The sequence below is a fragment of the Bactrocera oleae genome, chromosome 2 (assembly GCF_042242935.1).
Source record: "Bactrocera oleae isolate idBacOlea1 chromosome 2, idBacOlea1, whole genome shotgun sequence".
NCBI classification, from domain to species: domain Eukaryota; kingdom Metazoa; phylum Arthropoda; class Insecta; order Diptera; family Tephritidae; genus Bactrocera; species Bactrocera oleae.
Window position 1 is genome coordinate 44,899,716 of NC_091536.1, and position 26,593 is coordinate 44,926,308.

The 26,593-nt window shown below is 39.2% G+C and overlaps 2 protein-coding genes and 1 long non-coding RNA gene across 5 annotated transcripts in view; 1 reads left to right on the forward strand and 2 right to left on the reverse strand.

Moving 5' to 3' along the window:
* LOC118681060 (uncharacterized) overlaps positions 1-26,593 on the reverse strand; it is a 449,031-nt gene that overhangs the window by 99,068 nt on the left and 323,370 nt on the right. The window lies entirely within an intron of this gene.
* Positions 1-26,593, forward strand: part of LOC118683637 (uncharacterized) — a 66,714-nt gene that overhangs the window by 19,164 nt on the left and 20,957 nt on the right. Inside the window, exon 3 of one of the 2 annotated variants that reach the window (XR_011398019.1) lies at positions 26,036-26,108. This is a non-coding gene — a long non-coding RNA (uncharacterized lncRNA). Of the gene's footprint in view, positions 1-23,135; positions 26,109-26,593 lie in introns of those variants that run through there. The other variant, XR_011398018.1, reaches the window with a different exon arrangement.
* LOC138858976 (uncharacterized) lies at positions 17,442-20,399 on the reverse strand. The gene is made up of 2 exons (XM_070113054.1): positions 18,162-20,399; positions 17,442-18,082 (listed from the first exon to the last, which is right to left on the reverse strand). The coding sequence occupies exon 1, from the start codon at positions 19,940-19,942 to the stop codon at positions 18,545-18,547; it is 1,398 nt and encodes a 465-aa protein (XP_069969155.1). The 5' UTR covers positions 19,943-20,399; the 3' UTR covers positions 17,442-18,082; positions 18,162-18,544.

A 26,593-nucleotide genomic window follows, 5' to 3' on the forward strand; every position in this document is an offset into this window, starting at 1 on the left:
ACTCCTGTTGTCAGCACACTACGAGATTACATTACAATCTATGGGTGCCCGAGGCAAATAGTTTCCGACAGGGGCACAGCTTTCACATCAAAGGAGTTTCAGAGCTTCACCGACAGGTATGACATCAAGCATGTCAAAGTAGCAGTGCGCACACCCCGTGCCAACGGTCAAGCCGAGCGTGTCAATAAGACAGTTTTAGCATCACTCAAATGCAGCATTAAAGCCGATAAAGAATGGGACGACGCACTACCACAACTTCAATGGAGCATAAACTCCCAAAGCAACGCAACTACGAAACAAAGCCCCAATAGCTTAGTTTTCAATTATAAGCCACGCGACGTCACAACGAATCGATTAATCCAAGCTATCACAGATGACGACGACGACGGAAAAACTCAACATGAAGACTTCCGACTGAAATCAGCGGCCGAACGAATTAATATAGAAAGGGCTAAATGGAAACAACGTTTCGACATCAAACATCATAAGCCGAGACAATATAACGAAGGAGATCTGGTAGTAATCGATTACGTACCTCCTCCAACGGGTACGTCTCATAAACTCGATCCGTTATACAAAGGTCCGTATTTGGTAACGAAGGTTTTACCCAACGATCGTTATGTGGTAGAAGATCTACCAGATATAACGAACCAGCGAAAGCGCTATGCAGGAATATTTACGAATGACAACATGAAGCCATGGTGCGCTGTGAGTATGACTGATGACGATTATGAAACAAAATGTTCATTTGAGCGCATCAACGACGACGCACACGGAAAATCGTCCCGGAGAGACGATCCATCAGGAGTGGCCGAGCTGTCAACGTTAGATGGCAATACGGCAGAGGGTGAACGGTGTGGCAAGGCAGACAACGATTAGGCAGTCGAAACAAGGCTACGAGAGGACAAGCAACGTAGCGCGAGTGACTAGTATTGTCGAGTTATTTTGCAAATGTATACTGTGAAATAAACGAACTTTGAAATAAACAAACTTTTAAATAAACAAAAGAAATATTTATTTTGGTCATTTACAATATGTACAACTGTGTGTGTACTAATTATGCGCTATTCCCACCAAGTATAAATTTGTCTTTGTTTTTTGTTGTAATAAATTTTAATTCTGTCTAAAAATTTAATAATTCCTACTTATGTACCGCAACGCTTAGTGTTAGGAAATTTTGTTATTATTACGTTTAAGTCTTTTATTATTAGCAATAATTTTAACGAAAATAATTTTAAATATTGTACCCAATGTGTGTAGGGTATACAGACATAGGCAAATTTTAAGCCGTGTGTTTGTATGTATATGCTTGTTAGGTAGGCTATAGGAATGACGCGGGAAAAAAAAATAAATTATGTGCAGGTACACACTTTTTAGTTCGTATCGTTCGTGTATATATTTTAAGAATTATTCTCTTCGTAACTTTGTTAGTTACGTATATAAACGCATATTAAATGAAATATATATAGTATATATTTGTAAGTACTTGGCAAGTAATCGTGCATATATGTATGTATGTTTTTTCTCTTTTTGGTTCTTTTCTTCGTTTGAATTTTATTTTATTTTTCCAATTTGCCTTGCTTACTTATTTTTCGCAATCCTGCTTATGATTTATTAAACATAAGGGGTATTGCCGGAAAAAGTGGTCAAGTAAGTACTTGAAAATTTTTTTTTTTGTTTGTTGATTAAATTTGTGTGTTTGGATACACAAAGGTAAGCATGTATAGGCTTTGGTTTCTTTAAAATAAATATGTTTTATATATACATATATGTATATACATATATATATATATCTATATATATTGTATATATGGATGTATATAATGCACCAAAATGTATTCGGTTTTCTCGAAATTAACCGTACGTTAAAACAGTTTGGCCGTAACCGCTATATTTGAATATAACCCGATTTTGTTACTTCTAACATACATATATGCCAATAAATTATAAATAAGTAAAAGGAATCGATACGACTCACTGCCGAGCTTGCTGTTGTTGTGCTTTGTCCCTCAGGTATGTTCCTTAGTTTGTTGTAGCAGATTTGTGTGTTTTTATTTTTTATTTCGCGCCCGGTTACTATATAATTATGTTTAGTAATCGCGCCCGTTTAATTTGTGTTATTGTATATAGGTTTCGCGCCCGTTTTTTATATGTTTTATGTTTGTTCACAGACGGTATGTGAAAGGTTTGTTGCACTTTTTTATGTATTTTATTATATATATTTTTTTTTTGTGTATTTATATCTTATCTTTCTATCTATTTTTCCGCACAATTTGTATATATGTATTTATTTTTACGGCACTGAATGTATATATATGTATATTTTTGTCTTCGGTACTTTTTATATATTTTTTTATATATATATAAGATGTATATTCACTTGTACCGCACTTGTTTGTTTCACTGAACACTTTTGATTTTTTTTGTATATAATATGTATTCACTTGTACCGCGCTTGTTTTTTTCACTGTACACTGTTTTGTTTTAGGTATATGTATTTTATATGTAAGTAAGATCTCCGCACTTTATTTAATTTAATTATTTATTATTATTATTCTATATATATATATATTTTTTTTTTTTTTCCAATAGTGCCTTTCCTTAAGGCTCGAAGGACCAATGTTTACTTCATTACCAGATTAGCACTCACCAAGGACATTATTACTTCCCTTTTTTCCTTCACAAAACGCCTTTTGTTTAAGGTTTAAATTCAAAAGATTTTATTTTTATTTTTTTTATTTTTTTGTTAAATGATATTGTTCACAACCTTTTTATTGGCTTAACACCTAAATTCAAATATAGCGTATAACTTTTTTTATAAAAATTAACACAAAGATTTTAATATTAGACAGTCTTGACGGTTGGTAGCGGAGATAGCGATTTTCCTGATGACGGTGCGCAAAAGAGGTTGGTGGTCGCTCGTCGTCCCCTTTTTACCTCCTTCGGTGTGGTGTGTAGTGTGTCTTCATGTGTGGTGTGATTGTGATGATAGGGTTGGTGTGGAATGTGTGTGTGGGATGTAGGTGTGGGGATGTGGATGTGAATTGCTCATTTAACCACTCTGTACCAACATGTTGCGAGAATATAAAATGTTGCGTATGAATTCAATATGCGTTATATAAAGAAACCAAATGTATTACCAACGTATTGACCAATTTCTATGATATTTAGCTAACTAGATTATTACTTAGAAAAATTGTGCACTTATTTTCATTTAAATTTCCCACACATATTAACCTTTATAGTCAGTGTGTGAATGTGTGGAAAGCGAATATTAGGGATAGAGGAAGATCTGGACTGATTGCATTAACTTTTGACATATTGTAATTCAGAACATATTTTCACTTTGGGAAGGTTATTCAGTTATTGACCGATATATTCGGTATAGAGTCTGCTAAATAACGAAAATCTTTATATTACATATAGTATATGTGAGCTGGGGTAATTCGGTTGAGCGATTTCACATATATTAGTATAATATATCTAATGTTATACGTTCAATGGTATATGTACCTAAGATATTCTATGTATATATTGACCGATATATACGGTATAAAGCCAACCAGAATTTGGAAATTTTTATATTGGGTATTTTATCGAATTTGGCACTATGACCAAGGTTGCGAAATTTTGTATTAAAAATAAAATGTTTATTTTTTACTCCCCATGTTGGGATGCAAATATAATTTTTAATCCAAACGTTTTGGGATTAAAAATTTAGAATTATATTTTTCAATTTAAATGAAGTTCGCAATGGCGAAAATATGTTAACTTTAAAACAATTTATGTTTTTAATTCTTACTTATACGCTTAGTATAAATTGTTTTTTTGTAGTGCGGTATGTTTGTTTAAAATATTTTTTTTTAATCCTGTAACTTTTTTTTATCGCGTAGTTGGGATTAACCTACAAAATAAAATAAAAATTTAATTCAAATACAAGGCTTTCCAATATGAGTTATATGATTTTTTTTTTTAAAACACACTAATTGTTGGGGAGGACAAAGGTTTTTTATTAAAGTGAAGTACAATCATGTAAAGAAAATGTACGCTCGAAATATTCAATAATTCGACGAATAGCGAGCACAGGTGGACAATTATTGCGACCATAAAATGGCAAATGCGCACGAAAAGTTGCAATTGGAGAATAATCGTTCTTTTGATTATTATTATTGAATGATATGTAAACGTTGTTTTTGCGTATATATTTTAATGATGAAATTGAAAACATTACTGAATACAATGAAAAAAAATTACAGATCATGACATACTAAAAATGACCGAAACGACAATTAAAAATCATATCATCCCTATTGGAAGACCCGATGTATATTTTTAATGCGTTATTGGCAACCCTAATTACGACATAACATTATCAAAAAAAATGCTCTCAGAAATATATTCTGAGTGGTACACAACCATTTGTTTGCCAGTTCTCTTTCAAGAAATCACTAAACCCAACTGCCGACTACGGATCACTCTTCACAACGGCAATGCGAGCTCTCACACATCAACAACTGGATTTTAGAGCATTCAGTACTGCGATTTGATAAGTCATTCACCGTATAGTCCTGACTTGACACCGAATGACTTCTGTTTATTTCGTATGTAAAAAATAAACTTAGAGGTCAACGCTTTTCGACACCTGAAGAGGCGGTTGATGCTTTCAGAACGCATGTTTTTGAGACACCTCAATCTAAGTGGCAAAAGCGGTTCGAAAACTGATTTAAACGTATACAAAATTTATAGATCTTAATGGAAAATATTTTAAAAAAAATAAAGCGATTTTCGATGATTAGTAATCAGTATAGTTCTCTAATCCCGAAATATAAAAGGCAACCCACGTACAAACACATTAAGTTTCGTTACTATATTTAGCTTCGTTTCCGAGATATTTCACTTAGTTAACTTTTATGACACATAATAAGTGAGATAAACTCAACAAAATACTATAGATTAAATTAAATATATTGAGTGTAAGGGCAAAATATAAACCAGATGTTCAGACAACATTATATTAGAGATATGACATTTAGACCAAAGCCTATATAAATTTTTTCATATACAGCGCTAAACCACATGATTTTCAAGAAAATCTTTTCACGAGTATTGGCCAACAACAATTGCTTAAAGACCCGTGAAAAGGCGAAAACCGTGAAACCTTATTAAGGCTAACTCACACACTGATCGACATAACAAAAAACTATCGTATATCCAATATTGTACGATCACTTCATATATCTGATATCGACAGTTTTGAACCTGAGATGGCATACGTTAAAAGCACTATTTGTGCAAAATTGTATCCCGATATATTCATCGTTTCTTCATTTGTATACGGTAAAGTGTAAGAATCAAATAAAACTTAAAGTTGTGTTATATGAGAAGTAGACGTGTTGGTGGTCCGATTTCGCTCGCTTGCACACTGTGACATAAGGATATAAATGTGATGTGGCGCCTAAAATGTATACTTATTTATTGCGTTAACGTACTGTAAGTAGTTTTGAACGGGAGTTAGTGGCGTTATCATCCGATTTCACCCATTTTATCGGAGGATGTGCCGGAGGGATAGTTTTAATGGTTTGTGAGATTTCTTCAAAATATTTTTTAAATTTAAAATTATAGATGTCCGTGACCACTGTGATTCGTTGTACCAAGTTACAGTTTTAAACCTTAATTTGCGGCTAGTTATAGTATTTTATAGGTTTTCAATTAATTTATTTTCTAGGCTTGCGCCAGAGTATAATAGTTTTGTTCACCTAATGGTTGTTTGTATCAGCTAAAACTAATCGAGTTAGATATAGGGTTATATATTGTATTTATTCCAACCCTTTGGAATTATTGCACTCACCACTCACTCTTCAATATCGTATGGCAACAAATGAATAAAATGAAATTATAGTATATCTAACACCCACTTAATACAACAATCACTTGCGACGCAGCGCAAAAACAAAATGTATAAAATTGCTTTATGTAATACAATATATATATATTGTCCGGCTCATGTAAGCTGATGTACGATACTGCGACGGGAATCCAACGTTGACGAGGTATCCGCTTCGCTTTTGATACGCCAAAAGAGGTCAGCCGCTTCGGGAGTCTGTGGTTTTTGTTGATGGTTGGTGGGGTGATCGACCGGTGTGTTGGGTATCCTGGGTGGTGGGGTCGTTGTGTGAGGTGTATGTTGCGTAAGGTGAGGTGGTGAATGTTGCGAGAGGTGATGCGTGATGTAGTTTTCGGGACAACGTAGGCTCATTTAGCCATCGCGTCTCCCCTAGGTGAATATTAGCCTAGCAGACGCTGAAGTTGTTGCAGCGTGTATACGACGCTACTCAGCTCAGTGGCACGGCGGGGTTGTGACCGTAGCTGGCTACGGCACGTAATTGCTTCGTTGCGTGGGCGCCAGGAACGCGGTTCCGGAGGGGGTGCCGTTGTTGTCGTTGGACTGGTGGCATACCTTTAAATATGCCGCAAAGTTCCAACCCTTTTCTGGAGCTTTCCAGCGGTACCTCTTTTGGAGGTCCTTAAGATAATCTTCTTTCCATTGGCGGCTAAAATTGTGATGGAGAATTTTGATTATTTCCCATCGGTTTAATAATCGTATGGCCAGAATGGGTGCTCCTTTGAGAAAATGCCCAGGAGTTAGGGCGGTGAAATCGGAAGGATCTTGCGCGAGGATTGTGATTGGCCGTGAATTGAGTACGGCTTCAATTCGAATTAATAAGGTCGAGAATTCTTCATAATTAAACTTGTAGTTTCCAGCTACTTTTTTGAAGTTTTTACAGCTGATTCCCATAAACCACCCATATGAAGAGCGCTCGGGGGGGATAAACTGCCAATTAATGCCTTGAGGTGCGTACTTCTTGAGACTTGTTTGATAAAATCCACAAACTGTTTTTCAGTGGCTCTTTGGGCTCCAATAAACGTTTGCCGTTGTCACTCATTATTTTTGAGGGAAAACCACGCCGTCCGACGAAGCGAGCGAATGCCGCGAGAAAAGCCTCGATCGTCAGATTTGTACATAGCTCAAGGTGAACAAATTTTGTCGTAAAACAAACAAAAACTGCCACATAGCCTTTCATTAAAGTAGGAAACCTTAACATTGAAGCCTTTATCTGGAAAGGCCCAGCAAAATCGACACCTGTTGTTGTGAAGGGCAGAGCAAAGTTGCAGCGTTCAGGTGGAAGTGTTGCCGTTATCTGTGTTCGCATTTTTTGCTTGTACGTTGTGCAAACTTAGCACATATAAATGCACTTATTTATTTGAGGCTTAAGACGGGGAATATAAAACTCTTGGCGGACTATTTGTTGCATGAGGCGGTGGTAATGTGGCAAGCCGTGCTTTTTCTGGTAAGATTATAGGGTATCGTTCGTTGTATGTCAGGCTGGAGTTGACAAGCCGACCATTCGCACGAAGCAGACCCTTTGTGTCCAGAAATGAATTTAGTATTAAAAGTGAGCTCTTTTTATCCATCGGCTTCGAATCTTTTACGAATGATATTTCTCGGCTGAAGAAGCGCGCTTTAGTAGATGCGATAAGAGCGCCTTTTGCTTTTTGTAAGTGTAGGTGCGTTAATATATCGCATTGGGGGTATATTGGAGGTGTTCCGTTAACTTTAGTTTTGAGCTGCTCTATAAATTTGATCATGTAGGCAACTGCTCTGAGGGCTCGGGGGAACGATGAGAATCGCTCAAGGATGTCAGTATCATCCGATGTTGCATGAAAAGAGTCGATTTTTCGACTTTCTGGGGCAATTATATTGTGCATTGGCGCTTGTGACCAAGAATCGGGAGATTCTGTTAACCAGTAGGGGCCGTTCCACCAGAGGGTGGTGGTTGGAAGATGCAGGGATTTGCACGATTTTTTTGGTAAAGCGGCGGTGCATATATTTACCAGTATTGCGTCCCAGCTGTCTGTGGGAATATTTTGTGTCGATAGAACTGACAAACAATTTGAAACAATGGATAGTAGTTTAACAAATTCTTCACTGATTTCTTTTTGAATTTTAGGCTAGTTTATTAGTGTCGTTACTTGTTTATCGACCAATATTCTTTTATTTTCATCTCTTAATTTAAGAGCTTCCCAAGCCAAATTTAAATTTTCGTCATTAAGTGCGAACTGGTTGACTATGACGCCTGCTTGACCTGTTTTGTATCGGAGGTGGTACAATTTTTGTGCATTTGATAATTTTGGATGGTTATGTATACGGCTGTAAACATGTCCTGGAAGGTTGGCCATCCTTCACAACCACCATGAAATATGCCTGTGTCACATGCGGGCACCTTGAGATGGATGCTTGAACTTGCCTCTTGGCTTTGTACTTGTGGCAGCTGTACTCACTGATGTGGAGTAGGTTCAATAGCTTTTATTAGCTTTAACTGATCGGAGATCAAAGCTTTTGTAGCTTCGAACTGGTCTAACCAGTTTTCGTTTTTGGCATAGGCCGAAGATTTGAAATTTTCTGATAGATCTGAGTCGTCGGATTCTACAATTGCGTCATACTTGTATGTAGCTTGGAGACGTGACCAAAAATTGTCAAGATTGTCTTTTTTGGTTTCTAATGCCGATTCAGAATTCTCATGAATCGGCGAAGAATCTAGTGCAGTATCTTGTTAAACTGTCACTTTCCGAAATTAATTTTGTGTAAGAAATGTCTCTACCCCTTTTTTGTTTTGTAGCCCCTTACTTGGAGCGTGTAGCTTCTACTGGTGTGCATGGACTTTTTTCGTCCGAAATCATTTTTGGTACTTTTACAGACTGTGTTGTTTAAGAGTTTTTTGAGTCTGAGCTCATTTAGAAGAAATTGTATGAAATAAATCAGAAATTCCTCAGTGTCGACTGATGGATAATTCGTATATATAAATGTATGAACGAAAGCTCTTTTTAGTGAATAAAGTTTTTCTCTTCGAACAAAATTAATATTAATTTCCGTATATATGTATAACCGCCATTTTTTTTGTTAATTAGCGTTCTTAATTTGAAATAAATAACTGAAATACCCGGATTTAGTTATAGATACCGGTTCGTATTTATTTTTAATTTAATTGTATTTAACCAATTTATTGACAATTTTGGGTGTATGCATTAATTCGTGTGAGTTTCTAAGAGAGGGCTCTTCTAGTACTAGTATTATTTCGCGTCGCGTTCAACTGTGGCTATATTCATTTCAAAGGTACTGTCATTTCGCGTCGTTTTCTGTAGATTTCATTTGTTTTAGCGTGAACAACAATTTGTTTCATTCATTTGAAAATGTCGAAATTTGTACCAGATAAAGAGTTTTTGCGGGGAGTTCTTCTTTATTACTTTAACATGAAGAAAAGTGCTACCGAAAGCCATCGTATTTTACTGGACGTTTATGGTGACCATGCTTTAGCTGTACGAACGTGCCAAAAGTGGTTTGCACGGTTCAAAAGTGGTAATTTCGATTTAGACGACGGAGAACGACCCGGACAGCCAAAAAATTTCAAGACGAAGAATTGGAGACATTGCTCGACGCAGATGCATGCCAGACGAAAGAAGAACTTGCAAAAGTATTAGGAGTTGATCAAGCAACCGTTTCCAGACGATTGAAATCATTAGGATTCATCCAGACGTTTGGAAATTGGGTGCCTTATGAATTAAAGCCAAGAGACGTCGAACATCGATTCTGCATGTCGGAAATGTTGCTTCAACGCCACCAAAAGAAGTCATTTTTGCATCGGATTGTCACTGGCGATGAAAAATGGATTCATTATGATAACCCAAAGCGCAAGAGATCGTATGTGAAGCTCGGCCAACCATCGACATCCACGGCAAAGCCGAATATCCATGGTGCCAAGATTATGCTATGTATTTGGTGGGACCACAAGGGTGTGCTCTATTATGAGCTATTAAAATCGGGTCAGACGATCAATGAGGACCTCTACCGAAAACAATTGATTCGTTTGAGACACGAATCAATAATTTTTCATCATGAAAACGCTCGGCCACATATTGCAAGGCCAGTTAAAAACGATTTGGAACACTGTGGGTGGGAAGTTCTACCTCACCCGCCTTATAGCCCAGGCATAGCACCTTCCAATTACCACTTGTTCAGATCAATGCAGAATGCCCTAACCGGAGTACGCTTCACTTCGGAACAGGGTATCAGAAATTGGCTCGATTCTTTCTTGACCTCCAAGTCGGAGAAGTTCTTTTGGGATGGGATCAAACTGCCAGAAAGATGGGCAAACATCGTAGCTTCCGATGGGCAATACTTTGCACATTAAAATTCACACAATTTTTTCACAATAAAGTCTTAATTTACGAAAAAAAGCCGCACGAATTAATGCATACACCCAATATTTTATTTTTTTTTATGTCCTTATTTAGGGGTATGTAGGTACACCCTAGTGCGTGGACTTGTAGGTATGCATATATCTACTTGTGCAATTGAGAGCTCGTTGAAGAGATCAATGCACATTGTACCTATGTACGAGTAAGCTCGAATTATTTGTGCTGAAAAGTTTTGTTCGCAATCCTGCTTGCTTGCTGCAAGGGGTATTGCGGGATATATGCCAAAGCGGACTTTGAATATAAAATATAAATTTTGTGTGAACCAATATGTATGTATATTATTAAAAATTTTGTGTTTTTTATATAATGTAGTATGATTTTTATTAAATAATCCGGGTATTACTAACCGAACCGTATTTATGCGAAATGTTCCGATTGGTTTTCTTATAGTTGTACCCTATGTACATATATAGGAATTGTAAGCGAATTGTATACTGTAAGTAATGCAAATAAGCGAATTATGTGTAATAGTAATGGCGCAATTTTCCGTAAGCACTGTATGGACGTATATAAGTTTGTAATTGTATGTATAAATGATGTATAGGATATATACATACTTGTATGTATGTAAAATACGATACGTGATATACGATATTAAATATTTAATAGGCAAAAATACATATGTATGTATACACAATTAATGCACGCTGTATATAATTTTATATATGTAATTTTTATATATACGTTAGAAGTAAATGTAAGTGCTCCTATTTGTACGTATATATATAATATATATATATTTTTTTTTTCGTTTAACTTCGTTTATTGTCTATATGTATGTATATTTATTTGGCCTTTTATGCTTTAAGTTTGACTTTACCTTTGCTCACATATATTACGCAATCCTGTTTACTGCTTAATTAAACGTAAGGGGTATGTCGGAAAAATGTGTAAGTATTGAAATACTTAAATTTTGTTTATTTTTTGTTTGTAAATTGTGTTTGAATACACGAAGGTAAGCGGGTACAGGTAGCTAATTATTATAATTTGAAATCGCAATTTAAACCGGTAAGTTAAACCAAACTGCCAACCGTTACCAAGATATTAAACGGTTTTTTGTGTTTTATTACAGTTTTTTGTACAAAATATAATCTGTAATTCACAATGAATATACATATGTATGTGCATAAATATAAGAAAAGGAATCGAATGGACTCACTTTGATTTCCTCCAAGGGCTTTTGGGGAATATATGTATTTGCGAGTGTATGTAATTACGTGTATGTACGTATACGTGTGCTTCAGTGTTTCTTCCAATTCCGGTTCTTTCCTTTGGATTTTGTGTGTGCTAGGTGTTGCTTTTTTGTGGTGTTTTTTGTTACTCCGCGCCCGAATGAATATTTGTATATGAGATGAAATTTTGTTGTTAGGATCGCGCCCGTTTTGTTTTTATTGTTGTTATTTAATTGTAAATTAAAAGGTAATTTAAACTTTTATCTCCCTGTTTTTTTGGTGTTTGTCACACCACTTTTTAGCCCCTCTTTATTTTTTGTTGTTAATATGCACATAAAGGTTTTTTGTTTTGTTTTTATATATATGTATATATACAATATATTTTTTTTTTTTCGGAAAACACAGTGTATATATGTATATAAATAGCTTTTTGTATATGTGTTTAATATATTTCACAGCACTTTGGATGTTTTTGTTTTTTGTTAAACACTGCACTGCAATTGTTCGTCTCTGCAGATAGCTTTTTGTTTTCACTGTTCCACTGCACTTTGCGTTTTGTTCACTTTATATACATACATATATATATTTTCCTTTTTTTTTGTTTGTATATCTATAGGGACTTTCCTTTAGGCTCGAAGGACCATGTATTTATTCCAACCCTTTGGAATTATTGCACTCACCACTCACTTTTCAATATCGTATCGCAACAATTGAATAAAAGGAAATTATAGTATATCTAACACCCACTTAATACAACAATCACTTGCGACGCAGTGCAAAAACAAAATGTATAAAAATGCTTTATATAATATAACATATATATATAAAATGTAATTGTCCGGCTCAGGTCCGCTGATGTACGATACTTCGACGGGAATCCAACGTTGACGAGGTGTCCGCTTCGAATTTGATACGCCAAAGAGGTCAGCCGCTTCGAGAGTCTGTGGTTTTGTTGATGGTTGGTGGGGTGATCTACCGGTGTGTTGGGTATCCTGGGTGGTAGGGTCGTTGTGTGAGGTGTATGTTGCGTGAGGTGAGGAGGTGAATGTTGCGTGTCGGTGATGTGTGATGTAGTTTTCGGGACAACGTAGGCTCATTTAGCCAATATATATAAATGATCAGAATGAGACGAGTTGAAATCCGGGTGAGTATTCGTCCATCCGTCCGTCCGTAAGATGGGCGTTATCGGACCACTGGCACGCCCACAAAACGCCATTAAGAAAAAGCAAATAAATTACCATAACTTAGCTCCTCAATATGATACAAGACCGTTATTTAGTATACAGGATCACATTAGGGAGAGGCATTTGCAGTTTGAATTTTTTTTTAAAGTGGGCGTGTTCTCGCCCCCTAATAAGTTTAATGTGCATATCTCCTAAACTGCTTAAGCTTTAATAACAAAATTCACTGGGAACAAATGTTTTTAGCTCCTCTATCGACAGTGTAAAAATTGGGTGACAGCCTCGCCCACTCCCCATAAAACGATACTGTAAAAACTACTAAAAACGCGATAAATCAAGCCCTAAACACGCCAGAGACATTAAACTTTATTTCTGGGATGAGATGACTTTATAGGAATCGACTTCAAAATTAAACAGTAGGCGTGGCACCGCCCGCTTTTAGGTTAAAACCCATATCTTGGGATCTGATTAACCGATTTCAACCAGCTTTGGTACATAACATTCTTCTCATATTTCTATGTTATAATAAGAAAATGGGCGAAATCAGATTATAACCATGCCTTTTTTGCATATAACACCATTTTTAATTCAATTTGATTCTTTCACCTTCCACAATGTAAATCAAGCAACAATGTTTGTATCGGGGTAAAACTTTGCGTGAATAATGCGTTTACAGTATGCCACCTTGTGACTAAAAATTGTCTAAATCAAACCAAAACTGTTTAAGCTCCTAGGTACTGAATATGTGGACCCCAATGCCTATAGTTGACTTGTTACCGAAAATATCGGTCAATGTGTAAGATATATAATTGAAATTCATATAATAAAATAAATAAATGAAACTCTCGATAATAGTAAGTCTTTGTGTCAAAAATTAGTTGAAGCGGATCAAAACTTCCTTTAATATACAATTTTGGCAACACCTGACGTAATTTCGCTTGCAAGTTGCGAGAGTATAAAATCCTCGGTTACACCCGCACTTAGAACTTCCTTACTTTTTTTAGTTTTTGAACAAAATTTTTAATATTTTTCATGATTCAGCATTGAAAAATATATACTACTAGAAGACCCCGGCCACGCCTTGCTGTGGCTAAGGTGTAATTAAATTAATCAAATATAATTAAGCTGTTTAATATAGTAAACATATTATTATCGAAATTAATTTCGAAATTTTCTGCTGTCAATCTAGCCCGATTACAGAGTCAGTTTTTATTTAAGTAATTATTTTATTTTGTCTGGGAAAATACTACAAATTAATTATTTTTTTCCGTGTAGAATAGTGCTGAAATTATGTGGCAATTAGCCTATCCCGATTGTAAATAGTATTTTGTTCATCTGTTAGTAATGGCTCACTCTTCGCAATAATTTTAGTTAAATTACATCTTATTATCTTATTGTTTATACTTCAATATCATTCATTATACTTGAATATGCATACGTACAAAGTTTCTCTTGATGACAAAACAACTTTACCGTTCGAACAGCACATTTCTTTCGCGATATTCTGATCACTACGTCCTTGTGATTTCTGCAATCGTCATCTTTACTGTAGTTGACCCCCGCAAGTTTTAAATCTATTCTTTTTCGTGACTGAGCCATTCGGTTACGATTGGCATCAAGTATATGCGCACGTTTTTGGATTGTCTCGGTGGCTCGGATGAAGATTTTATTGAAGCCGTGATTCACGCTATTCTTCAGTTTCCATATATCTTCTTGTAGATATTGTTACGATTTTTCTCAAGGCGTAATTTACGTTCCTCATCTGTTTTTTTTGCTCTTTTTATACTCTCGCAACCTGTTGCTACAGAGTATAATAGTTTTGTTCACCTAACGGTTGTTTGTATCACCTAAAACTAATCGAGTTAGATATAGGGTTATATATATATAAATGATCAGGATGAAGAGACGAGTTGAAATCCGGGTGACTGTCTGTCCGTCCGTCCGTCCGTCCGTGCAAGCTCTAACTTGAGTAGATTAGAGATTAGATTAGTTTCGAGGTATGCACCGCGACCTATGGTCTATTGTGCCCTCCCCTAAGTCATATCGTATCATCTAGGCCCAGCATGTTGATAAATTCCAAAATTCTGCTGGGTGCTAGTGAGGCGATACGATCCCTGTGTGGAAACATGGATCCCAGGGCCTTGATTCTGCGTCTGCAGACTGCTGTGCAGTTCATCAGCAGATGTTCAGGGGTTTCCGGCTCTATGTCGCAGAACCGGCAGTTTGCAGAAGAGGCTATGCCCATGTTAAAGAGGTGCTTCTTGAGCCTGCAATGGCCGGTGTAGAACGCTGCCAGTAGCCGGAATTTGTTTCTGGGGAGATTAATTATGGCTTTAAACCGCTTGAGGTCGTAACCCCCCAATAGCAGTCTGGCATGGTGCATGCCCTGAAGTTGTTGCCAATGTATCTCCCTGCTTGCTCTTTCCTCCCTTCGGAGGAGCTCTTTGATGGTATGAGGACCAACTGCTATGTATGGTTCCGGCCCTACCATTTTTGTAGAGGCTGCAGAGCGGGCTAATTCGTCAGCTAGTTCGTTCCCAGCTATAACCCTATGGCCAGGCACCCAAATAAGGTGTACTCGGTTTTGCTTAGATAGGCTGTTCAGCCGTTCTATACACTCCATCACTAGGAGAGATCTGACCTCATAGGCTGAGATCGCTCTTAGTGCCGCCTGACTATCGCTGAGTATAGCGATACTCTTATTGCGATAGTTGCGTTGGAGGTTTATCCCTACACACCGACTTATAGCATAGACCTCAGCTTGGAAAATGCTTGGGAAACTTCCCATGGGAATGGAGAGTTTGGTGCTTGGCCCAGCGACCCCTGCACCAATCCCCTCCTCCGTTTTCGACCCGTCGGTGTACCACTTGATGGTGCTACCCCTTAGCAGCCGGTCCAGTGAAGAGTCATTCCACTCAGATTTGCTGCCAAGGGTTACTTGAAACTTTCTGCTGAAGTTTACTACTTTGGTAATGCTATCCCTTGGGAGAAGGGCTAGTGGTATTTCCTCACTTAGCTCTTTCATCTGTTGGGATGAGATTACCTTCCCTTTGCCAGCTCCCTCTGCTGTCATTTGGAGCAGAGTTCGTTTGGCAGTCTGTTTGATTACCAGGTGTAGCGGTGAAAGTTCTAGCATGACTTCCAGTGCTGCGGTCGGACACGTTCGCATTGCTCCCGACGCGCAGATGCAGGCAAGTCTTTGCAGCTTCGACAGTTTAAGTCCTACCGAAGTCTGCGATGCTCTCGAACCCCACGATACCGCTCCATACGTGATAATCGGTCTCACGATCATGGTGTACATCCACCTGATAGTCCTTGGGGAGCACCCCCAGGATTTCCCAGCAAGTCGGTTGCACACCATGAGTGCCTTAGTAGCTTTGGTTAAGGTCTGGTTCACATGCTGATTCCATCGTAGTGTGGAATCCAGTGTGAGGCCCAGGTACTTGACCGTGCTGGCCATCTCAACCACTCTGCCGTCCAGGGATATACTCCTGAGGCCCGGCAGTGATCTCCGTCTGGTGAAGGGAATGATTGTAGTTTTAGCGGGGTTGATGCTTAAGCCAACCCCACTACACCATCCCTTTGCCAGTCCCAATCCCCTCTGAACGATATCGCAGAGTGTGTCTTCAAATTTTCCTCTAGCTAAGATAACAATGTCATCCGCATATCCCTGACAGCGGATTCCATTGCTAGTCAGCCGCTCAAGGAGATCGTCCACAACTAGGCTCCAAAGTAGGGGGGATAGCACTCCACCCTGTGGGCAGCCTCTTGTTGTTCCCAGACGAATTTTAGTTTCTCCTACTGCGGTTTCCGCCACCCTAGTGCGCAGTACGGCTGTAATCCATCTGCGCACTGGTGCTGCCACGCTCCTTTTCTCTAGTGCTCTTGACACGCTCTCGTGAGACGTGTTGTCAAAGGCACCTTCTATGTCGAGGAAGGCGCATAACACCACCTCGCCCCTATCTAACGAATTCTGGATCTCTGAGGTTAGCTGGTACAGAGCAGTGTTTGTTGACCTGCCTGCTCTGTAAGCATGTTGCTTCTCATGAAGCGGTGATGCCTTCAGCACCTTCGATCGTACTTCGTGGTCTATGATCTTTTCCATACTTTTGAGTAGGAAGGAAGTAAGACTGATTGGCCTGAACGATTTCGCCAATGAGTAGTCTTTCCTCCCTACTTTGGGTATGAAGATCACCTTTGCGGTGCGCCATGGTTCTGGGATATACGCCAGCGCTAGGCTATCCCTCATCAGCCGAACAAGGTGGGGCAGTAGCACCTGCTCCCCCTGTTGCAGGAAAGCTGGAAGGATACCGTCCGCACCCGGTGACTTATATTTTTCAAAGGAGGCCAGCGCCCACTTGATGGAGTCTGCAGTGAAGAGCTGTTTTGCGACTGTCCAGTCCAAGCGTGACGGCCTACGTTCGACCATAGGTCGAATCTGGTCTTCTTGAATCGTCTCCGGGAAATGCGCTAGTAGAAGAGCCGTAGCTCTTTCTTCTGCGCTGGACGTATAGGTCCCATCAGATCGTTTAATCGCTAGTGCTGTGTCCGTCTTTCCTCTAGCCAGAGCCTTATGCAGTCTAGCTGCCTCTGGGGTTGAGGAGACGCTCTCACAGAACTTCCTAAAGCTCTTCCGTTTCGCGGTCCTAATCTCCTTATTATAAGCAGTTAGGCTGCATCTGTAATCCTCCCAGTTTCCGGTGCGCTTAGCCTTATTGAATAGCTTGCGCACCGTTTTTCTTAGTACTGAGAGTTTACTAGACCACTAGGAGCATTTACCGCCCTTGGCGGTTGTCTTTAGGGGGCAGCTGCTATGATAAGCTTCTATAATGGATTGGTTTAGGGCAGACAGTCTGCTCTCCAATCCAGAAGCCGTTGCGCTTCTATCCAGCTGCTCCCTACTGCTAATTCTAGTTGCGAGTAATTCCCTGAAAACGGCCCAGTCCGTGTTCCCAGGGATACGTTTGGGAGGGAGTTGCTTGACCCCCATCACCAGCACGAATCTTATGATACGGTGATCCGACATGGAGGGTTCCGATGATACCCTCCATTGTGAGATCAGCCCTACCTCAGACTCGTTACTGAGCGTGATATCAAGCACCTCCCTTCTGACACTAGTTACAAAAGTGGATTCGCACCCCACATTTGCTATACTTAAATTCTTACTAACTATAAACTCGATAAGAGACTCACCCCGTGTGTTGCAGTCCGTGCTGCCCCATTCGGTGTGGTGGGCATTCGCGTCGCAGCCCATAATGAGGGGCAGCTTATTCCTCCTGCAATACTCCACCAGGTTGCCGACTGCCTCTGGGGGTGCTGTCGGAGTCTCCCCCGGAAAATAGGCCGCTGCCACGACGAAGTCCGCTCCTTCGTGGTTCTTCGCTTGCACAGCGACCAGGTCCTGAGTTAGGAACTCTGAAATACAGAAGAAGTCAATACCGTTCCTAAGTACTATGCAGGTTCTGGGTCTCTCACTTGAGAGATCCCAGATTACCTTATTTGACTCCGTTTTGAGGCCCCTGACCTCTCCTTTATTGACCCACGGCTCCTGGATCAGCAGTATGCCCAGTCCATCCATCGTGAACCTGCTCGCGATAACCGCCGAGGCTGACGCCGCGTGATGCAGGTTCACCTGGGCAACTTCTAGACGCGGCCCCACTACAGGATCGGTTCCATGAGGAGTTGGTCCTCATGCTCACCGTCCTCCGCGATGTCTCCCGCCAGGTTTGTGAGCCCCTCCAGAAGCTCCTGAGTGGAGGGTAGCGCCCCTCCTTGCTCGCCCGTCTTCTCGGAGGGGACCTTCGCCATTGTCTCAGCAGTTGCCGCCTGCTTCGACGTACTTGCGCAGGGTTGAGTCGCAACCTCATCCACCTGCATTTATTTTCCCGCATCGCCCTCGGTGATCGTTTTTGGCTTGAACGGCCTCAGGACCACCGAGCTGAACCTGTAGTTCAGGCGGAAGCTCACCCTCCTGACGAATTTGTATGATTCGTCATCAATGCAGAGGTTGAGCTTCCATCCTGAGTCCTCCGCTATGCTCTTGGTCACCCGCCAGGCCGATGTATCGAGGCCATCGTTCTGATTGCGAATGAGACCTAAAGCAAACTCGTAAGGCTTTCCTGCGCATCTGGGGAGGAAGACCGTCATGCTGTGCATGGGCGGAATTTCGTCCCCCTTTTTCGCGCAGAGGATGGGGCCGTTCCAGCCTGTTAGCTTGGGAGCGATCTCCCTCAGCCAACAAGCCGACCTCTCATCCTTGCAGTCAACCTGCAGCATGCCTCCCTTGAAATATACCCCATGGAAGGAGGCCTTGTATCCAGATCCTCTGAATACCTCCTCCATGAGTAAGTCTTGGAGCGATGTGAGCTCCTCCGCACCCAGCGCCTCCGCCGGGTAGTTCAGCGGCAGCACAGCCATGCGAATGCCTTTGAGGGCGTCCGCATACCTGTGCTGTCCCTCCACTGGCCGGGGGAGGTTTGGGGCGGAGCGGTGGCCACTAGTCGCCTGTGCGTTGTTGCCCCTCTGCCGCTTGGTGTTGTTCGGCTCCTGTGGCGTCAGCTGTCCGCTTTTACGCTTAGCCGCTTGGGTGGTCGAGGGAGCTGCCCTTTCGCAACCTCGGCCTGCGGGCTGAGTTGCGTTTACTGGGCAGTGGCCTCGATTGTTGCCATTGCGCTTCCTAATGGCCGCGGTATTTCCACCCTTATGTTTTTCGGAAGCCGGGGAAGTGCTGTCACCTCTCACCCTGTTCCGCGCTAGGCTTTCTGCTACCTCCGGAGTTCTTCCCTCCTGGAGGTGCCTCAGGTACCACTTCAGGCTGGCACCGCTCATACCTTTCCTTCTGGGATCGTCTTGTCCTCCCGGACATCCCGTTGGTGGCAGGGGGGGAAGTCTGCCTCCCCTCTTCCTTTTCCGTTTTTGAGCCCCACCGGAGGTCGCCCGTTGCGACTCCTCTGCATCCGAGCAGTTGCTCCTGCTCGAGAGAGTCTCCGTGGGTTTCTCTTTTTCTTTTGGCGCAGCGGCCGCAGTCGAATTCGCCTGCTGAACGCCGCTGCACGAGGGCATGTCATCGTCGTCGTCTCTGGCATGCTCCTCGAACAGCGCTCGCTCCTCTGGCGAAAGGGCGTCCAGGAAGCTGAACTTGCGTTTAGCCCCTGATTCGCCCTTACCTGCACCGCTGCCCTTGTCGTTATCAATGTCCATCGTCGTTTGCTGTTGTTGTTGCCGGGATCCTTTTGTTGTTGTTGTTGTAGTTTTGTTGTTGTCTTTGTTGTTCATCTTGTTCGTACGACCCTTGGCACGACGAGGCGCGCCGTCGGGTCAGCTATTGGAAAGGGGAACAAATAGTCCGCCACGCCAGAGCCCCTTGACGCGGTAAGGCCACCGTTACTTCCCAATGCGGCCCGGTGTTGGGAAGGCTCCGTTAGAATACAGCCGAATTTTCCTCCTGGCTGCAAATCATCCAATGGGCACGGGAGTCGCATAACACCCTGGATTAGGAGGTGGCAGCTCTTGGTTGTCGCACGCATACGGCTTCTGACAACCAGTGTGAGGGTGCAAGCACCGCTCGCACCAGTTGGGAGATGCCGAGAATGCCTGCGACTTAAGCCCCTGCACCACGGCAAGGTGCCTGCCATTCGCAGAGGTCTTGAGTAAAAATTGAGATATCTTTATGAAACTTGGTAGACATGTTTCTTGGTACCGTGAGACGGTTGGTATTGCAGATGGGCGTAATCGGACCACTGCCACGCCCACAAAACGCCATTAATAAAAAACAAATAACTTGCCATAACTAAGCTCCGCAATAGGATACAAGACTGTTATTTGGTACACAGGATCGCATTAGGGAGGGGCATCTGCAGTTAAAACTTTTTTTAAAAAGTGGGCGTGGTCCCGCCTCTAATAGATTTAATGTGCATATCTCCTAAACCGCTATTACTATAATAACAAAATTCACTAGAAGCAAATGTTTTTAGCACTTCTATTGACAGTGTGAAAATAGTTGAAATCGGGTGGCAACTCCGCCCACTCCCCATATAACGGTACTGTTAAAAACTACTAAAAGCGCGATAAATCAAGCACTAAACACGCCAGAGACATTAAATTTTATCTCTGGGATGGTATAAGATGATTTTATAGGAACCGCGTTCAAAATTAGTCAGTGGGCGTGGCACAGCCCACTTTAGGTGAAAACCCATATCTTGAGATCAGCTCAACCGATTTCAACCAAATTCGGTGCATATCGTTCTTTTCATGTTTCTATGTCATAGTGCGAAAATGGGCGAAATCGGACTACAACCACGCTTACTTCCCATGTAACACCATTTTCAATTCCATCAAATTCTTTCACTTTCCACTATGCAAATCAGGTAACAATGATTATATCGGGGTAAAACTTTGCGTGAATAATGCAATTAAAGTATGCCACCTTGCGGCCAAAAATTGTCTAAATTGAACCAAAACTGTTCAAACCCCTAAGTACTAAATATGTGGACCCCAGTGCCTATAGTTGACCTTCTACCGAAAATATCAGTCAATCCACAAAGAAATCTCAAACGAGTATACCATTTGACTTTGCGAGAGTATAAAATGTTCGGTTACATCCGAACTTAGCCGTTCCTTACTTGTTTCTTTAACTTTCTTTAATTTGGAGGTTTTTTTACCAATACTCTCTTCTTTTTTTTTGGTGCCAGTTTTTATTTATTACAATGATTCTGTGAAGAAACATGATTGGTGAAGAAAAATACAATTTTCCGTTGTAATAATCAATTTAAAACGCATCAGTAAACGAATACATTCGCGGCGCTACATTATTAAATTCTTAAAAATCCTCAATTAATTACTTTAATATACTTTATTACTCCATTGTACTTCAATATGTTTCATATTAACATACACAATATAATATTATACATATATCCACACCTCATATGTCAACACAAATTTCGGTTATAAAACAATAAAATATCATTATAGTAAATAAAAACTTTATTTGAAAGTTCAAACAGAAATTTGACAGTTCAAAAAAAAAAGTGCCCCGATCGTCACCAAACATTACAAGATTACTCGTCAGGTCAATCTAAAGTTTACCGAAAGTTTCATTGAAATCGGTCCCGCCGTTTCGGAGCCTACACGGAACATACACACACACTTTCTTTTTTATATATATACATTCTAAATTTTCTCCCTTATTCGGTCAACCATTGCTTTTTAATCTTCGATTTTTATATTATTCTGCAGACAATTTTGTGATTTTATTTGTGTCCCACGCGTCGCAGTGACTGTTATATGCATCATTTAATTTTTCAGTGCAACTCTTAAGTTAATTTTATTTTCATAGTGAATTTAACATTATTTCTTTGTACATCTCGGAAACGGGCAACGCGTATTTTTCACGAACAAAACAGCGCTTCATCGTACTATAAATTCACCAAAAACTACGCTCACTAGATTTTTTGAATTGTATAATCGTGCGGATGCTTTTGGTGCCTTTGCACACACAGTGCTTTATTCAGAAATACCACGCTATTTTACATGGGCTCAATCGAAAAAATGGATGCCCCACAAGAAAGACACATCAGTCAAGTGAAGGCAGACTAAGTGCTTTTACCGTTGTTGGTTAACGTTACCGGTCCGTTGTCATTTCAAGATAGCTGCCACGAATCCCTATAGTCCTTACAGATGTGTCAATTGAATTCAAACACAATTAATTTCTGTTTATATTGGCATTAACAATAATGATCAATAACTCACAGGGGCAAACGTTGTCAGTTTGCGGCTTAGATTTGGGTACACCATGCATTTTCCAAGGACCACTTTATGTGGCATATTGGCAAACCATCCGTTTGTTTGTATTCGCTAAAGATGGACTGAGCCAAAATATTGCGTTATTTTTAGTAGATCGTAGAACAAATTTTCTTTAATAAAGAATAATATATTAGCTTTAAAAAAGTATACTTTAATTGTCTACAACAATTCATTTGTCTTTCAATTATTAATACATTCTCCACACATTTATCTTGTTAGTTTTAAAAAAATATTTACTAAAAACAACGTAATAGCCAAAAAACTTTTGCCGGGTTAGCTAGTAAAAATATAAAATTCAGATTCGAGAAGCTTTGTTAAAAACCATTATTTCTTCTTTTGCTAAAAGACATATGTAAATAAAGTTATATTATAATTGATATTTCACATTTTTACCGACAAATTGGATTTTGTAGTGGTTATCTCTAAATCTCTTTGGAATAATTTAAGGTGAATCAAACCACCGTTGAATGATCAAAACTGGTACACAGGACAATCAAATTTTTTTTAGTATTTCTTCAATTGTTGCTAAAACCATTAGTTCACATTAATATAAAGGAATATAAAAGGAATATAAAAGGAAACTTATTTCGAAACTTTGGCAGAACACGAACTTTTTGTTTCGAAATTGACGTCATTCTTATTTATTTATAGTTTATTTTTCACGTACAAAAAGATTATTTCTAAAAAGAAATTTCTTCCAGCACACTTAGTAAAATACTTGCTGCCCGCCCCGGCTTCGCCCGTGGTACTTACATGTATTATACATATAAACCTTCTTTAAGAATCAGTCTATCTATTTAAAAAAACTGCATCAAAATCCGTTGCGTAGTTTTAAAGATCTAAGCATACTAATAAACACAATACTTAAATAATAACTACAACACTACATAATTAATAAAAGTACATATTAATACTATACTTATACTTAAATACATGTCTCATACTAAGGAAAGATAATGTTCTTGTGATATTTTGCAAGTATTTAATGGTATTAATTATTGAACTCATTATTTATTTATTTATTTATTACAAGGTCAAGGCATGTCTACATTATTTTTTTAAACTATAAATAACATCGTACCTATGAAAATAGTTTGTATGCGACACTGTGTTTATTAAACGAAGATTGGCGGCGACTCGGAGAATAAAAGAAATCGGCGCTGTTTAAACAAAGTCGGCTTCCTTTGTCTTTGGCGCACACCGCCACCGCTGCGGACCTGCGGCCTGCGCTCGCTGTCAATCTGAGTATGAACGTGAACGATGCAACACGTTTATCCGCGCAGATTTTTCCATCACGCGTTTAACGCAAATTCGTTAAATAACAAAATCAGAAAACTATTTTCACTGCTATTTATTACTATAGTCGATCCGCGATGGTTATTGACTTACAAAAAGTGCACCAGCGATTGTTTTCTGTTGTGAAGAGACGATATTTTGATAAAACCCCTCAATCCGCACAAAAGCTTTGCGATGAAATATGGCGTAAACTGAAGAGTGAATTTGACCCAAAGAAATTATATCAATGATTATTGCCAAAGTATAATAATAAAAGGTGATTCTATAACCAAGTGTATTAATCATATAATACCCTATTTTTCTCAAATCTGCAATGTTTTATTTTGTCAAACTAGTAATGTCGTCAAAATTGGGAGAAGGGGGGGGGGGGGGTCATTAAGAAATGACGATAGGATGATTATAGGGGGGGTTGTCTAAAATCTGAAAAAATCGATGACGTAATTTATGGACGGCCCCTTAGGTATATGTAAGCCAGAAAACGGATGTGATACATTTTTGCCGTCAATCCACATTGTGATCGAGAAGACATGTCTACTACATGTCATTAAATTATCACACCAATTCTTACTGCATAAAATCAACCAGAAGGTCAAAAACATATTTCCATCCAATTTTATTGAGGTAACTAACACATTGGCCGATATATTATCTATAAAGTCAACTACCATAATCCAATATATGTAGTATATAGGATCTGGGCTAACTCATTCATTTTTATATTGATTAAATTTCTTATGAAATATAACGAAATATCACTATGTTCTGAAATCCGTTAGAGGTTTATCGTGAAATAGGATGTTAGATCCTCCACTAAAATATCAAGGCATCCTTGACTAACTTAGAAGAAACCCTACGAGACTTTAGTGGGTTATCTGTATATATAAATATATTCCTCGGGTGAGCACACTCCTTGTCAGAACAAAAAGACTTTCTTCTCCACTGTTGCGTATACTAGCTGCTCTAAGCGTAGGCCACAACAAGTGGAGATAACACGCCTCCTCGAGGTGTACCCCTTCGGACGGATCTGCACATCCTTTAAGTGCGCTCTGTACGGCCTTGGGCTGCATGTTGTTAAAAGCGCATTCTATGCTAGGAAAGTTACGAGAGTGTGTTCTTTTACCTTCAGATACTTCTCTGCTAGCCCTGAGCTTAGTGCTATTTCCGTGGATTTTACTTTAGAATATGCTATCTCACACGAAGTAAACCTTTGCACGAACAGTGCGTATAATAATTTTTCCATATAAAATTGGTCAGAGTGGGACTGAATTTTTTCAAACCCCTAGATACTGAACATAACGACGGAACCCTGCTCCAATATAACCAAAATGATGATTTTGAACATTCCGGTTAAGTTTACATTGTTCATATTGGTCATTATATTCGATGTTGTATTAAAATTAAGTATACATAACTTTTTAACTATAATGTAGGTTAGCTAAGAATATAACTTAAATTGATCCAGATCTTGGTGCCGAAAACGGGAAGGTCCTTCCATGAATAATGTCAGGCTACATATAATAGATAATATTAATGCCGACATTCCCCTAATGTAATGACTTCCATTCATCTGGTTGAAATCATGTACTCAAGATTAATATCGTTCCTTTGGCTGAGTTTTTATCGCATATATGTATAATGTATACAACAACTTAGTAAAATTCAACGAGAATACGATACTAGCACATACCCTCCCACAGCACTATTCGATTTGCGTGAGTTTAGTTAATGCAGATATAAATATCACAGGGCATATAATAAAATGTAGTAGTAAAACTGTGTAAAGTTAATAAGATACCAAATATGCATGTTTGTAACGCATTCACAATTTCGTCTAATGACGAGTATTAAACTCATATGCAACATTTTTATATATTTGTTCCCCTAACGGTTGTCTGTAACATTTAAATGTTCAGAAAAACGAAACGAGTTAAATTCCGTGTAACTGTCTGTCTGCCTCCCCGTCCGTACAGTCGATAACTTATATATCTTGATGAAGCTCTGTTCACGTGTTCCTTGGTACCATAAGAAGTTATTGGTAGATGGGCGGAATCAGACGACTTCCACGCCCACAAATGTCGTTAATCGGAAACATATAAAATGTCCGCATATTATGAAACACAACTGTAATTGGGTACACTGAAGCGCAGTACTCTTTTACCTATATATGATTAAAATTAATGTTTATTTTTTTCTTTATTTAGATAATTTACAGAGATTTAGCAGTAAGGAATATTCTGATTATTAATGAACACCCTTGTTAAGTTGCAGATTTTGGATTTGCTCGTGACGTTGTAACATCAAAAATTTATGAAAGAAAAAGTGAAGGAAAACTCCCAATACGGTAAATAAAAAATAATAATAATAGTAATTAAGATAATTTCAATTGAGAGCAGAAAATTATAAGAATGACGAAATGAATGAATAATTTCCTTCCATCCGCCCGTCCATACTTACATCCATACAAGCGATAACTGAGAAAAATTTAGATAAACTTTGTACACGAACTACATCACTTTCTAAGGAGATATTGTACATGAGTCAAATCAGAGAATTGTTACGCCATAAAACTCTTTGAACTGAAAAAGATTAAGTGACACACCTCTGGTATTATTAAGGCAACGAAACTCGAAAGTATAGATTAGGGACGGACTTGGGTGGTCACATCCTCACCCTCTAATATGTTTAATGTAAAAATCACATAAGGTATTAAATCTGCGAGCAAAGAATACATCTCTTTTCCACTTAATTAGATGATAATTTATTTTATTATATATTCAAATTAAAATTTATTATTGAAAAAAAGAGTTTCCTCATATACGTTTAAGC